A 16,057-nucleotide genomic window follows, 5' to 3' on the forward strand; every position below is an offset into this window, starting at 1 on the left:
CTGTAGCCAACGTTTTTTACATTTGAAAAATAATACAAACAACGTTTTGTTGAAACTGACAAACAACACAAATTCAAGAAAATTGTCATTACTTGATGAACTATACAGATTTCACTGTGTCAAGAGAGCTCAGAAAACATTTTGAAGACACTTTTTACACACTTGTTTGAATTGATGTCCCCAGGTAGACGATTTAGGACCATGAAGTCTAGTCCTAATAGATCAGAGGTGTCAAACTAATTTCACCTCAGGGGCCACGTGGTAGGAGAAAAACTCACGGGGGCGGACTAGTAGGTTTGAGAGAAAAAGAAAGACAATGTGAGAAAGAGGGGGGGGAAAGGAGTGACAAAAAGAAACAATGAGAGAAACAGAGAAAGACAGAAGAGAGAGGGAAGAGACCGTAAGGGAAAGAGGGAAAGGAGAGAAGAGAAAGACAGATAAACAGAAAGTGATAACGCAAGAGTACATAGAGAAAGGGGGACGAAGAGAAAGAGCAAAAAGAATAAGAGAAAAAAAAGCTCAAGAATAACAGAGAGCAAAAGACAGAGAAAGAGGAACAGGGAGAGAGAAAGAGAGAGAGCCAGAGAATAAGATAGAAAAAGAGGGACAAAGATAGAGAATAAAATAAAGAGAGGCAAAGAAAGAGATAAAAAGAGAAGGAAAGAGCGAAACTAAAGAGGGAACAAAAGTGACAGAGACAAGCGATAATTACGGTAAGGCGCCCGCTTTGAGACTGGGAGGTTCGGGTTCGCGCCCCGGCCGAGTCATTCCTAAGACTTAAAAAGTGGTCGGCGGCGCCCTCTCTTGGCTGCGGCTGCATCGGGTCAGATGCAATCGACATTTCGTTCTGTGTACATTGTTACACAGAATGACAATACAAGGAAATTATTATTATTATTATTATTATTACAGCTACAGTTGTTGTGTGATTGTCTTCTGGCTTTGCCGACATCAAGTGGACATATTTAAAACTGCAGCTCATTTTTCTGTAAAATTCTCAGACGGGAATGTGCAATAAATGTCAAGGGATGATTACTTTATTTATTTGTAAATATCAGTTATTTTTTATACTACTACCCTTAAAGGTGGGCTTTGTCGTGTGAGGTGACATTAAAAAGTTGAACGAATATTTTTTTATCATGACGTCATTTGGGTTATGTAATCTAACAGCATACAAAAACGAAACGCAAGTGGCCCTGATAGCATTTATCATGAATGACGTCAACGTTATCTAGCATATCCGTCAACCTCAGCCAATTCCCCTTAACAAACCTTACAAACGCAACGCAGTGCACATTTGCTCATAGAATAAAAACAAATCTAATTTGTGTAGGGCAGCACGGCGGCGCAGTGGTTAGCGCTTGTGCGGCACAGTTCATGTCATGGGAACCTCCTGCGTGGGTTCAAATCCAGCTCCAGACTTCCTGTGCGGAGTTTGTATGTTCTCCCCGTGCTTGCGTGGGTTTCCTCCGGGCACTCCGGTTTCCTCCCACATTCCAAAGACATGCATTTCAGGTGAATTGGCCGGTCCAAATTGTCCCTAGGTGTGAATGAGCAAGTGAGTTGTCTGTCCCCGTGTGCCCTGCAATTGGCTGGCAACCAGTTCAGGGTGTCCCCTGCCCACTGCCCGAAGATGACTGGGATGGGCTCCAGCCCCCCCCGCGACCCTACTGAGGATAAGCGGTACGGCTAATGAGATGAGATAATTTGTGTAAATTTACCCACCAAATACATTCTTGATCCCAGTGTACTGCGACAATTATATCAATTTTATGGTGACGTTTTCGTCTGCTATAGAGATAGAAGCGATCCAGATTAGAGCCCAAATCGTCAAAACCAGATCATTCATTCCTAAAAACTTTCCCGTAAAAAATGTTGTACGGCGTAGATCATTTGAAATGATCAAAAACCATAAAAAACACCGGGGAAAGGTATGAATTTAAAGGTATGTATTGTTTTTGTTTTGTTTTAATCTTATTTGGGGTTTGAGATTGTCACAGCTTTATTTGCAGTTAGTCTCAAACATTCAATCTATCTATCTATCTATCTATCCTGGTCGTATCCCTTGCGAGGGGTGACTGACAGCAAGTCAAACACATACACAAAAAAGAAAAGAAAAAAGTAGCAAATATCCCAAATTTGGGGGGTGAAATTTGGTGGTGGGAAGCCCTCTCCCTCTGGGAGATGAATTCTCCCAACATAGTAGGAGGTAGACCGCTCGTCTTGGGATTATGGGGTCGCAGGTTCGATTCCTGGCTCCTTCGTGTTGGGCAAGACAATGAATCCCTAATGTGTGAGAGTGTGTGAATGGGTAAGTGTGAGGTTTTCATTGACTTGAAAAGCGACAATTCACCATTTAAAGCAGAGGGACTCTATCTCTACTCCCTAAGAGGCAAGGCAAGGAAAAAAAAAACCTAGTTATAGGGTTACTAAATGTGAGAGGATGTGGAAGTAAAGCTACTGAGTGGAGTTACAAGGATAGGTAGTTCAACATATATTTATAGTTTTAACATATATACATAGAAAAGCAGCATAGATTTCTAAGATTACCTGGATTGGCACAAAAATTCAAATCTGCATTGGTGCAGGTCTGTATCTTTTTGTATTTGTTTCCTCACGTTGTTGCTGTTTTTTCTTGTTATTAACCTTAAAGGTAGGCTGCATTGTCAAAAGTAAAATATCTTCTCTAGTAAGTATGCTTAACAATGCCCAACTGGGTTCAAAGAGCCCTCATATTTTTTCCACCATGCCTATCTTCTTTTATCTTACTTTAAGCACCTCTGTTCCAGGACTCCAAACACGTGAGGAAGCAGAAAAGGGGGCTATGGTGTATGTGTGGGGGGTATAGTGGTGGCAAGTGATTTAATGCTCATTCCCAGGTTGTTGTTTTTTGTCAGAGTAGCCTGAAAAATGTTATAGTAAGAAAAGACCTGTTTCTGGTACATTCCAAACGTCAACCTAAACCCCAAAAAGATGAAAACAAAAAGAGTTGATGTGTACTTAAGGAATAAGCTGACTGAGGCTGCGATCATGACTTTCCACCAGAAGATGGCGTCAGAGGGTAGCAAAAATTCAAGTTGCAGACACCACCTTTTAAGAACCTGTGTCTAAAATAAAGAATTGATGGGTAATTCAAATATAGTTTAAATGAGAATACCATTTAAAAGACGAATCAAAAAGTGTACACATGAATCAAATACAAAATAGAGTTTTATTAAACCATTGCATTTTAACATCCGACACTCAAAGGAGGTATTTTGGAATACGTTGTTTTGGTTTCACAATTTTGCCATATTGAAGAAGGGTTGAACAAATTTGTTTCTTTTTATACCTAATATTACTTGTTACTTTTCTTATTTTGAAGTGGCTCGGACATCTCACGAATGGCAGCCACTCCAGCAGCTCCCGTGTTATTTTCGATTGTTCTCAGTTATTTTCGATTGTTCTCAGCTTAGGGATGCTGCTGGAAAAGTGAATTTCCCTTCGGGGATGAATAAAGTATCTATCTATCTATCTATCTATCTATCTATCTAGATTGGCTATTGTTAATGCAGGTGAGAGCCACGACATGCGTAGTCATGTCATAAAACCCAAAGTAAAACAATTTATTAAAGGACAGTTTAAAAAAAGAGTGAAAATATTTAATTTTCTTCTTCGAAAAACAAGTAGATAAAAAATGTACTCAAAAAGCCTTAAGCGTTACTGAGGCTGTTGACTTTGGGGGCCCCTGTACTGAGGCCGGTGACTTTGGGCGCCCCCGTACTGAGGACGGTGACTTTGGGGGGCCCCGTACCGGCCCCGGTGACTTTGGGGGGCCCCGTACCGGTGACTTTGGGTGTCCCCGTACTGAGGACGGTGACTTTGGGGGGCCCTGTACCGGCTCCGGTGACTTTGGGCGTCCCCGTACTGAGTCAGGTGATTTTTGGGGTCCTCGTACTGAGTCTGGTGACTTTGGGGGTCCCCGTACTGAGCCCGGTGACTTTGGGGGTCCCTGTACGGAGCCCAGTAACTTTGGGGGCCCCCGACGCGAGCCCGGTAACTTTGGGGGCCCCCGACGCGAGCCCGGTGACTTTTGGGGCCCACGTACTGAGGCTGGGGATGTTGAGTGTCCCTGTACTGAGGCCAGTGATGTTGAGTGTCCCCGTACTGAGGCCGGTGATGTTGAGTGTCCCCGTACAGAGGTCGGTGATGTTGGGGGCCCTCATTATGAGGCCACTTAGGTTGTCCTTGGCTTTTGGCTCCAGGTGGATCAATTCTAAAGGAAGTGCCCAACCCCAAAAAGCATTTTTATTGGTGATACCTAACCAATCCCTGCATGCATTATCAATCAACTACAGTGCAGGAAAAAGTATTTGCCCACTTCCTGATTTCCGTAATTAAATGGTTATGATAATTGGTAATTAGTCTTTCACAACGCTGTAGAGTAATTTTGGCCCACTCTTCTATGCAAAATTGTTTTAAATCTGCCATATTCAAGGGTTTCTAGCGTGAACTGCCCATATAAGGTCACACAGATCCCCTAGCCACTAGGGCGAGAGGGGGCACCATTTAAAATCCTAACTATGACCTGGGCACTCCAGAACCTTCATTTTGTTATTTTATAGCAATGGACTTGCTGGTGAGTTTCGGATCATTGTACTGCTGCATGATCCAAGAACGTTCAAGTTTGAAGGCACAAACTGATGGCCAGACATTCTCTTTCAGGATCTTCTGGTAAACACCAGAATTCATTTTTCCGTCAACTAAAGCAAGTTGTACTGGTCCTGAGAAAGCAAAGCAGCCCCAGACCATTACACTGCCGCCACCATGCTTTACTGTTGGCATCGGGTTCTTTTTATCAAATGCTGAGCAATTTCTACGCCAAATGTAACAGGCTGCACACCTTCCAAAAGTTCGATTTTTGACTCATCACTCCACATAACGTTTCTCCAAAAGTCTTGAGGATAATCAAGACGCTTTTTGGCAAATGTGAGATGTTTGTTCTTTTGTGACAGCAGTGGTTTTTGCCTCAGAACTGTTCCATGGACGCCATTTTTGGCCAGTCTCTTTCTTATAGAGGAGTCATGAACACTAACCTTGACTAAGGCCAGCAAGGCCTCTGCTACATTGGATGTTTTTTGAGGTTCTTTTGTAACCTCCTAGATGAGCGGCCGTCACTCAATTGGAATAATCTTAGATGGTTGACCATTCCTGGAAAGGTTTGGATCATGCAGCATGACAACGATGCAAAAGTCACCCTCTAAAGGCTAACAAAAACAAGGTGAAGGTTCTGGAGTCGCCAAGTCCAAGTACGGATTTCAATTTTTAATTGAGATGCAGTGATATAACCTTAAACAGGCAGTTCATGCTGGAAAACCCTCAAACATGGCAGATTTGAAACTATTTTGCAATGAAGAGTGGGCCAAAATTCCTCCACAGCGTTGTAAAAGACTCATGACCAATTATTGTAAACGCTTGATTTCTCTTATCGCTGCCAGGGGGCAATTGATTTTTCAAAAAAGGCCAAATAGGTTATGATTTTTTTGTGCCCTAATAAATAGATTTAACTTTTCCAAACTGCATTTTGAATTTCTCCGGATTGTCTCCGTGTGATGTTAAAATTGGTTTGATGATTTGAAACCTTTGTGAGTGATAAATAAGCAAAAAAAAAACATAATTCAGGAAGGGGTAAATACTTTTTTCAAGGCCCTGTAAACACACACAAACATGCACTTACACAGGACCATCCGGGTGGGGCCACTCATGTGTTTTTTGTCTTCTGGCGTCTGATTGGAAAAATCTGCATGGAGTGAACAAAACAAAACATGTTGCTGACTTATCAGTATGCTTATATCCTAAGTCTCAACGGCAATAACATTACACCTGCTTTATTGACTACTTTGACAAAACCCCATCCATCCATCCATTATCCTCAGTAAGGTCGCGGGGCGCTGGAGCCCATCCCAGCCATCTTCGGGAAGTGGGCAGGGGACACCCTGAACCGGTTGCCAGCCAGTCACAGGGCACAGAGAGACAGACAACACACTAGGGACAATTTGGACCGGCCAATTAACGTGACATGCATGTTTTGGAATGTGGAAGGAAACCGGAGTGCCCGGAGGAAACCCACGCAAGCACGGGAAGAACATGCAAACTGCACACAGAAGGGTTTAATCTCATGATCTCAGAACTGTGCCGCAGACCCGCTAACCCCTGAGCTGCCGTGCTGCCTTGAAAAAACCCGTTTGGCCAAATTATTGGGGCGGGAGTAGCTCAGGGGGTAGAGCGCTAGTCTTGGGAACGAGAGGTTGCAGGTTAAAATTCCAAGCTCTTCAGAGTTAAATGTCAAAGTGTCCTTGGGCAAGACACTGAACCCCCGATAAGCAGGTAGGAGCTTTGCATGGCTGACGCAGCTATCAATGCATGTGTGAATGGGTAAGTGTGAAGCACATCGTAAAGCACTTTGGGAGATCTTTCTCGACCTACAAGAAATTAAAAATTGCAAGTCTTTTTGCTTATTATTTCAATACACTGTTTTTTACCCCTGGGGGTGCCAAATAATACACAGCATCCCTTAAAATTAACGTAGGTGGAGTGTTTATTTTTGTTTAGGTTAAAACATTTATAAATCGTAATTGTCCAGACTGACTGTGAAAATGAACATTATATTTTATTCATGTTGCTGAGCCCTAGTGTTAGGTACAGTCATTTTTCTCCGTATTTTGTAAACAAGATTTCCAACATATATTTTTGCAAAAATCACAGAACATCTCTTGTTTCATTTACTCTTTCAATTTGGGTTGTAGTGACTTACATTGATTCTTAAAACGTTAGGAGATTTTGAGTTGTGTTTTTAACAAATATGTTTGAATTCTTCACAAACACAGCATAAATCATTATAGTATTTAAACAGTACGAATAATTTAGGACCAAAAACAGACCATTGGGCAACCTCAACAGTTGTAGTCAACTGATTGGATTTTATACAATCAAACCTACTAATATGTGAAAAAGGACATGTTTATATGATAGCTCATGTATTTTTGCTTATTATTTAGATCAATATTGTTCTGTTTTGATGAATGACATGTTTTGCTACTAGGAGGTGGTAAATAATACAAATCTCCCTTTTAAAAAGAAAAACTAAAATCAGGCATGAAAATGGGTCAGGGTTTGAAAAGGTGAGAATGGTGAATAGGAAATACCGTATTTATTTGTGCGTAATGTGCACCCCTAACTTTTGATTACAAACCTGTATAAAATTTTGTTTGACTTTTTCTCAGCTTAAACTGATCATTGAAAGTGACAAACATTGTTGAATATGTGCGGCTATGATTCAAATCATTTATGGACAACTATAAACACAATACAAACATAACATTTACAATATGTTGATTTCATGTTCTTTAAGAGTCAGATTCATCATTAGATGCGCCAATGAGTTGTTTCCCTCTTTATGTATTTTGCATTTATTTATATCTTGACAGTTTCCTGTTTTCTCCATTCTCTAACATTCGTCTCTGGTACAGTGAATAAAAACAGTACAATAATGAGAAAATCCAATGGGCGTTACACACGGATAGTACACTAGTTCTGTCTGCGCTCTGATTTTATTTAAATTGCACCACCTCAAACGCCCGATTGACGGGGAAATCTCACGATACGCCCCTCCCCACTTTCTCATCGGATCTATACAATGGGTAAATGGTCAAGTCAATGAAAACCTCCCAAAGCGCTTTACAATGTGCTTCACAGCCATTCACACACACCCCAATAGGGAGTCAGCCATGCAAGGCGCCTACCCTGCTTATTGGGGACATTAAGGATTCAGTGTCTTGCCCGAGGACACTTTGACATATAACACGGAGGAATCGAACCTGCGACCTCTTGATCCCAAGAGGAGCGCTCTACCTCCTGAGCTAATGCCGCCCCAATTTTTCAATACTCGTTGGCCAACCCTTTCTCACTTAAAAACTGTGAATTTCTCCTTTGGGGTGGGAGATTTTCATCCCTGTAAAATACATGGGGGTGTAAATGTAAAAATAAACAAATTAATGTACTCAATAATTCAAGAGATCTAGTTCAAGCATTAACAGATAATTAGAGGCTGCTTTATTTATTAAAAATAAACCCACGATATTTTTATAGAAGGGCTCAAGACATCAAATTTGGCATTTCTGGCCTGGTGTGGTTAAATCTTAAATTGAAAATACCAGTCATGGTTTTATGTACTCCCCGGGCAAATTGAAAAAAAAATGTTTTAAAAAATAAAAAATAAATAGTGGTAATAAAGTAGCAGCATATATCCATGACTTAATCAATTCCAGTACTCACCCGCCTCCAACTCCAAATTCAGGCGTGGCGCTGCCGGCCTTTCTCCGATTGATGGCTTGTCCCTGCACCCACTGCGGCGGCTCTTGGTCTATGCCTTGATTGCTGCTCAGAAAAAAAGAAAAATCATCAAACAGAAAAAAAAACCCACATTCAGAAAGCACAACAAACAAATACACAGAGTCCTCACAAATAAAATATAAAAAGTCGGGTTTGCTTCGGGCTCGGTCCCTCAAATCTAGTTAATTGGTCGAGCTCGGGCCGGGCATTATTACCCGCGGGCCGGGGATGGGTTATCGTCAGAGCAGAGGGATGATGTTTCGTGCATGCCTGCAGGAATGTGATCGCCATGGTGACCAAAATGTGTGATCACGTGACCAGAAATATCAGGTGCTGAAAAGTTCTGGCAAAGTCCATGCATCAAATGTTAATTTGCAAGTAAAGTGCCCCTGTGTTTATGGTACTGGAGGTAACACAAATATATATTAGAAAAAGGCACCAAAGTGAAAATTCTTCTTGACATGTATCTTTTCACAAAAAGCCATTTTCTCAGAAATGTTCTACTGTTGTTTTCTAAAAAATGGTAAAAGCTAGAAACATACGGTTTTTTTCTAATGAAAGCTGAGGGTAAAAGCTTTATTTTGATTATGTCCAATAGAGCCTTTCATTTTTTTGTAAATATTGTGACGGATCCTTTGTGCAGGGCTTATCCTTCTTAGAAAATAATATTTGTGCTGGTCAGAAGACAAAGGAAACGAAAGCTGCCGTTGCTGCGAGTTGTCGTAATTTTGTCTGTGTGCCACAGTCAGGAGAATTAATGCGTTAGTAATCATAAATTGAATTTTTACAAGATGCAGGTGGAGACTCCTGTTTAAACAAAAAGAGGAGTTGTGGCTAAATGCATTAAAGCAAAAAGATAGGAGCGAGTAAATCAGCAAAAATGTGCGGGTTCGCAGCCCACATTTCATATCTGGTAAAAGATATTAAAAGATTAGGATTGTTGCTATTTAGTCTATCTTAGCTTAGTGTCTGAAACTCATGACAAAAAGTTACCGGACACCAGGGCAGACGACTCAGGAAAGTTGCCTGCCCCATTTTTTACAAGTTGAAACACAATAAGACGACTAATCACACAAAAAAAAAAACATTGTAAACCATTGTTGCAAAGTATTAAGGTTTGATAATCAGAATACATAGCAGAACACTTTAAAATACAGGTTTATTACAAATCTACAAAATTAGGTTTATTACAAATCTACTTATAACATTCATTGCATGTATATGAATGACATCCCTGTTTTCCATTTACCATCAGTATGTACCTGTATTTACTCATCTTCATTCATGCAATGAGTGCGTTGCGTCGTCTGCTACAAGTCACGTGATCTCCTCTTTCCACGATGCTTTTAATGTACGTTTACGTTTTGTAGCGTCATCAATTTTGTTAGCTCCTTTTGAATCTTTCTTCTGGGGCTGAGGTTTTGGCTTGATTCCAAACCACTAATCCATTTTTCTTGTGTTCTCTGTGCGTCTACTTTGGAAAATGATATGCAAATGCGCGACCTTATAACGCTCGTGAAAGTCCGAAAGCACAAAGTTATTCGATGCAGGCTTCTGATTGTCTGCTGAGTATGCAAATTGCCAAACGAACCGAAACTCCTAAACCGAACGAAGATTTCAAAATCCTGTAACACTTCAATTACGATGATCACCAACGTTTTTTTCTCCCGATTCTGGCACACAAACACACGTTTAACATTGGAATAGCAGAAACAAAAGCTTGGTATCTTCAGTGTCTTAACCAGCATTGAGTATTTTTTTCCCTCCAGCTTCAACTGTGACGTCATGCGTGAGGTATGCAATGAAAGGGTCTATATAGCTACAGTACTAAATTTTCTTTGGACCATCAAAAATGAGTCAAAATGGTAAACATTTGCTGACACCACCACTTCCCAGATGAGAGAAACGTCTGGCATTGAACGAGTGAATGACAATGACCCAGACCAAAGAGTACAGTATTGTGAGTGGTACTTGGAGCGATGTAATAAAGATGCAGACTTCCCAAAAAGATTGTGTAGAGTGATAAGGCCACATTCAAATTAAATAATTCAATTAACAGACACAGCTGCACCAGCTGGGGACTTGAGAATCCACACACCAATGCAGACCACCATGTTCATTCACCAGGAATCAATTGTATTATCATCCTTCCAGTAGCATTTCAGAATATTTTTCATTCCTTCAAAGTAAAGTCTGCTTGCCATCTCTTAGTATCTAATAGCTAAAGCGAGGAAACTTAACAGTACCTTCTTTGAGGTCCGCTGCAAAGGTCCTCGATGTAATTTTCTCTCTCGATGTCGTGACCTCGGCATGAGTTAAACACTGAAAACGCACATGTACATTGCACTTGCAACTGTGTCACATGTTGCATACGTGTGCACTACTCACGCTGTATTGCCTTGGGAGGATCCATCCTGACCACGTCGATCAGATACCTGAAAAAAAAAGAGACACGGTCAGTTGGCCCGCACAAAGATCAAGCAAATCTGGAGTGGGCCGGCACGCACCTGCATATCATGTAGCCCGTGCGGTTGAGTCCGTGTGTGCAGTGGACGCCGATCAACTTGTCTGCAAAGCATAAAGAACTGGTAAGAAGCGCAGAGACAATAGCCTTGGGTCTTTGCCTTACCGTTTTGGCCATTGTCTTTCAGGAATTGGCGAACGGCTCGCTTGAAGTTCAGGATGGTGGCGTCAGAGGGGACAACGTGACCTTTCGTGGGGATCTTTGTAAAACGCAGCGAGGTTGGTAGGTCCTGCGTTAAAACAAGATATGGCAGGATTTTGTCACTCACAAACAAACAATAAATTATATCAGAAAATATAACCTTTTTAAGAAGGCTATTAAATTTCAATGACAGGAAAAAAACAAATTAGTGCCAGAATGGTTCAACCCAACCTGTCATAAAGCGGCCAGCAGTACCTTATCAATCATTTCCAAACTTTTCTAAAATTATTTATTTTGGTGGTTCGGATTCTCGCCCAAGCAGTCCACATTTTTGGTTTTGGGCTAAAATGTTCCTTACGGTGCATCTATATTTTATTGTTATATTTACGAACTATGAATCCTAAAGACGATACGTAATGGTGATATTTTTATGTGTATGTTATTCATAAGTAGGTTTTTCAAATAATATTTGCGCCGTCTTTAGGTGCAATTTTTTGTTACCATGGGCCCATAGTAGCGCATTGTGAAAGTCAGGTCGATGATGAGACCCAGTTCTTGTCCATCCTCTTGCAGAGCTTCCAGCAACTCCCACGGCCCGAATGCCTGATCTGGTTCTAGCCTTTGAATCAGAGCCTAAACATACGGCATATTTAGTGTTAGTGTCTCCCAACCATGGCGATGCTGGAAGATGGGGTGGCTCACCTGCTTGAGAGGAACCTTGAAGGCCACAAAACGAGTATTGCCCAGTCGCTTGCCCACTGCTTTGTAATCCAGCCACCTGCATATACACACGAAGACCACTGTGATTCTCCCAGACAAGCCCGATGGCCAAACAACAAGGTTGGTTATGAGACTATACCTTGAGCAACTTGCTCAATCCAAAAGGTAGTGCAACCGGCAAAAACAGTCAACACGTTTGTTCTACTTCAAAAAAAATGGGGACGCAAAAAAAAGGAACAATCCCAATTTAAAATGTCTAGCTTTTTATATTTAGGTCATTAGCGCATCTATGAGTTGGCATATTGTATCGTCGCTTCCTCCCCTGACCAGGGCGAAGAGATTTTAATATAGGCATTAAAATGGGTCAGGGCTTAAAAATGGGAAGAATGGTGCGGAGGAAACACTGTATTTGTGTATAGAGCACTTTCCTAATGGTTTATTATCATTGGTATAAAATGTTAACCCTTTCTTGGCTCAAACCAAGCACTGAAAGTGACATACAGTACATTGTTGAATACATGCGGCCATGATTCAAATGATTTGACAACTACGAACAAAATACTTACATAAAATGTACAATCTATTTATTTCATGTCCTTCGAAGTCTGATTCATCATCAGATACACGAAGAGTTGTTTATCTCACTATGTTTTTTCTGTTTATTTATATCTCTCAGGACGAATTTGTTTTAGCCACTCTAACATTGGTCTCTTGTACTGTGAATTAAAATAGAGCAATGAGATAAAATCTTAAATGCGTTACACACGAATTAATACAGTATTATTACCTGCTCATACTATACTAACTTTAATTCAAATGCACTACCTCAAACGCCCAATTCACCCTGGGAAATCTCACAATACCCTATTCCCACGTCAAGATATTTTCTCCTCGGGTCTAATCAGCTCACGTAGGTCACTATTTCAAAACTGTGATTTTCTCCTAAAGGTGAGAGATGTTCGTGCCTGTAATGTGAAAAACTTTGAAAGAAGTGCCCAAAAATGAATACAGTACACACATTTTGCTGCCCCAATTACTGTATTTCTGGGGGAGCAGTAAAAAAATCATATCCTTTCTACATGTTTATAAGTTAATTTTCATCGAAAACTTAACTTAATTTCATTCCCCCAGAGATCGCATTCACCATGTGTAACCACGTAATCACCATTTCGGTGTTATTGATAGGTTTGTGTTTAGGTTAGACTAGCAAACACTGCTTACATTTCGGAAAACTCACCTGTCCGGAATTCCATTTTTGTTATTGAAGCGAGGCATTGTCTTCTAAAGGGTGTTAAATTCAGCTAAAAAGGGTGTATAATTCACCAACATTTTAGAGCTAATACGCGCGTTTCGATAGCCATGTTTTTATCATTCTTGCTCTATGACCATGCGACGTGAGGAATGGCAAAGTGTCGCGTGTTGATGACGCAACATGTGACGCGTCACGTTTGTTGTTCGCAGACTTCAGTCGTTGATAATGTTGATGCATTTCTTGGTTTGACGTTCTGTTAATTGGAAAAAAACATGCGTGATATGAAAAAAATCTGCTTGTGTGGTTTTGTTATTTGGGTATTTACTCATTTTGTTGTTCCGTTCTACTGATCATTTCACATTTGTTTTCTGTTTGCAGAATATTTTGTTCCCTTGCAGCCATTCCACTATTTCTTAAGATTGTTGTTGTTGTATAAAAAATATATCTCTACTTTTTTTTAGCTTCATTTATTGCACGTTTTTCTTCATTGTTAATAGGGTTGATTTTAGGTTCAGATGGAGCTTTAGGCGTTTTCGGTTAAATTTCCTTTTCCATTTCAATTACAGCGATTTAAAATCATTCAACACTGATCAGCAGTGTCAATTCCCTTTTGTGAACATAACAGTTTAAAGTTATTGAACAATGGTGCATTCTATTCAACACTTTATAATTCCACCCTACACTTGATGGATTAAGTTGTGTCGTCTTGAGGGTTGCAAACCAGTCAATAACGTTTTGGTATTGCACTTGATCAATCACATCATTTTCAATTGCCATCACAGCCAGGTGCTGGAGTCTGTCATGACCATTGGTCCTAAAAGCCAGGATGGGAGCCGGTGTAATGCGCCTAAAGACCTTTCCCAGCCACTTGTTGGAATTGTTAGGCAAATCTGAATAACTGCTCTCAGAGATGGAAACATTGCAATAGCCAGGAGATTGTACACTGATAGTGTGTATAGTGTGGCACCAGACTCCCTCTTCAATACTTTTTTTGCAACCACTACTGTACTTTTGCTGACTCAAATTCCATGCCATAATGAAATGCCATCGTTGACAGATGAGGCACAGACAAAAATAGTCAGAAATACATATATGGCAGTAAGCTAACCACTGCGCTGCCGTGCTACCCTAATTAGTATTAATTATTTTAAAAATAGTAAATAGTTTAGATAATGAAATGGTCTGCATTTATATAGCGCTTTTCAAGTCAAGACTTCCCAAAGCGCTTTACAGTGTGCTTCACATTTCCCAATAGCGGCCGTGCAGCCATGTAAGGCGCTAACCTGCTTATTGGGGGTATTAGGGGTTCAGTGTCTTACCCAAGAACACTTCGACATGTAACACGGAGGAGCCGGGATTCGAACTGCAATCGCTTGATCCCAAAATGAGCGCTCTACGACATTTTTGTTTTATTTTTTTTTGTCTAGTGTTTTTTTAATCATATTTAAACCTATCTTGTCCTTTATCAAGAAAAATAGAATTTTAAAAATTTGATACTTAACAGGGGCGCTTGGTTTGAATTTGGGGGTGCCTGGTTCCACCCATTATGAAAGTATTCAACCAATGCAGAAAAATAAAAGAACATTTTTTTAGAGTAGCAGGGACAACACTTCATGACTCATCATGTTCCTGCAGCACTTGCTGTTGAACCAGATATAGTAATCTTTAAAACACATCATTTTATGTGGCCTATGTGACAATGCTGAGAGAAGCACAAGAGAAAAATGAGCTGCAGCGCATCAATGATTGGAGTTTTAATTAGGTCCACTAGATGTTACCGAAGCAAGATGCCACTCGCATAGCACCCACTGTAGCTGTATTTGCTGACTACCATTAATCAAGCAGAGAACATTGAGTAAACCCGTCCAGATGGCATTTTACTGAAATAAGTCACGGACATGCGGTTTAAGGCAATTTGAAATACCACCCAAAAAAAAAAGTTAGCAAAAGTTTTAAAGAGCTTCAGCTCCTTTCTATAACATACATATGATATGTACAAATTAACTTCTCAACATTTCCCTCCCAAAATAAAACGCAGAAATACTTTAAATCATCAAACAATCATTGTATGCTTTCTTTGTCACTTTTCAGTCTGAATGAGTTTCCCCAATGTACCCTTTGATGGTGTTGCACATCGTTTCATCTGTCACATGGGCTATGTAGCAGATTCCTCGAAGTTTCCTGTAGCATCGCATCTCAATGGCCTGGATTTTCTTTTCCAGTTTTGCTGTGAGAGAGCATGTCTCGCAAGCATTGGGGAAGATGGACGCAACCGGTGCTAGCATGAGGCTGATCTATACTCCTCCAGGTCTGTTTATTTTCTTCTTGAGTTCTTGCCTTGTGGCTCACTGTTGGAGAATTTCATTTGTGACCCCATGGCCTTATCTTCTTCTGGTGTTTTCCTACAATTTATTTGTCTGCCTTAGTAATCATCTCTGAGAAATTGAAGTTAGGGGTTTCGACATCTTCATCCAAGGCAATAAAAGAAGGAAAGTTCTCACCAATAAAGGACTGGAAGCTCTCAACCACCTGTGGGTCTTTCAGTTGGTCACAGTCAAACTTGATCCGTTGGTTCTGTGAAATCTTGACCTAAAAGCGAACGCAGATGTTTGTTATGACCAGGTCGTGATTGCTTCCCATGTTGGCTTCTGGATATGTGCAGGTGCTTGCTGTCTTAAATCCACTTTTGAAACATAGCGGGATATGATGTAGTTAACCTGACTGTAGTGGATTCCATCCGGGTGGTACCGTGTCTATTTTCTGGAGTTCTCTTGGGTGTCAAGAGTGTTTGCCAGGACCAAGTTGTTGTGCCTAGCAGGTTCAAGAAGCGTGTGTCCTCTGTCAATGGTTTGTGGGTTACAGCTTGTTCCACGTGTTTTCCTCCAGTCTCTTTGAGCAATCATACAAATTTGGGGATTCCAGTCAGATTGAGGGATATATTTCTTTGGTGCTTTGTCCATGAGGTCTTGAACCTGGGCATACAATTCCTTAGTCACTGTGTTCTAAGGTTGGTGAATAGGCCTGGATGACTGTGATGTTGAAAGGCGAGG

The 16,057-nt window shown here is 40.7% G+C and overlaps 1 protein-coding gene across 1 annotated transcript; it reads right to left on the bottom strand.

Annotated features, from left to right (window-relative positions):
• Nucleotides 1-3,192: 3,192 nt before the first annotated feature.
• On the bottom strand, nt 3,193-13,185 carry dusp11 (dual specificity phosphatase 11 (RNA/RNP complex 1-interacting)). The gene is made up of 10 exons (XM_088356086.1): nt 12,993-13,185; nt 11,738-11,813; nt 11,537-11,668; nt 11,000-11,123; nt 10,878-10,938; nt 10,759-10,805; nt 10,617-10,692; nt 8,314-8,415; nt 5,717-5,779; nt 3,193-4,255 (listed from the first exon to the last, which is right to left on the bottom strand). Exons 1-10 carry the CDS (start codon nt 13,028-13,030, stop codon nt 3,700-3,702), a joined length of 1,275 nt encoding a protein of 424 aa, XP_088212212.1. The 5' UTR covers nt 13,031-13,185; the 3' UTR covers nt 3,193-3,699.
• Between the last annotated feature and the right edge of the window lie 2,872 nt (nt 13,186-16,057).

This window comes from Urocampus carinirostris, chromosome 16 (assembly GCF_059441175.1).
Source record: "Urocampus carinirostris isolate Australia breed hairy pipefish chromosome 16, RoL_Ucar_1.0, whole genome shotgun sequence".
NCBI classification, from domain to species: Eukaryota; Metazoa; Chordata; class Actinopteri; order Syngnathiformes; family Syngnathidae; genus Urocampus; species Urocampus carinirostris.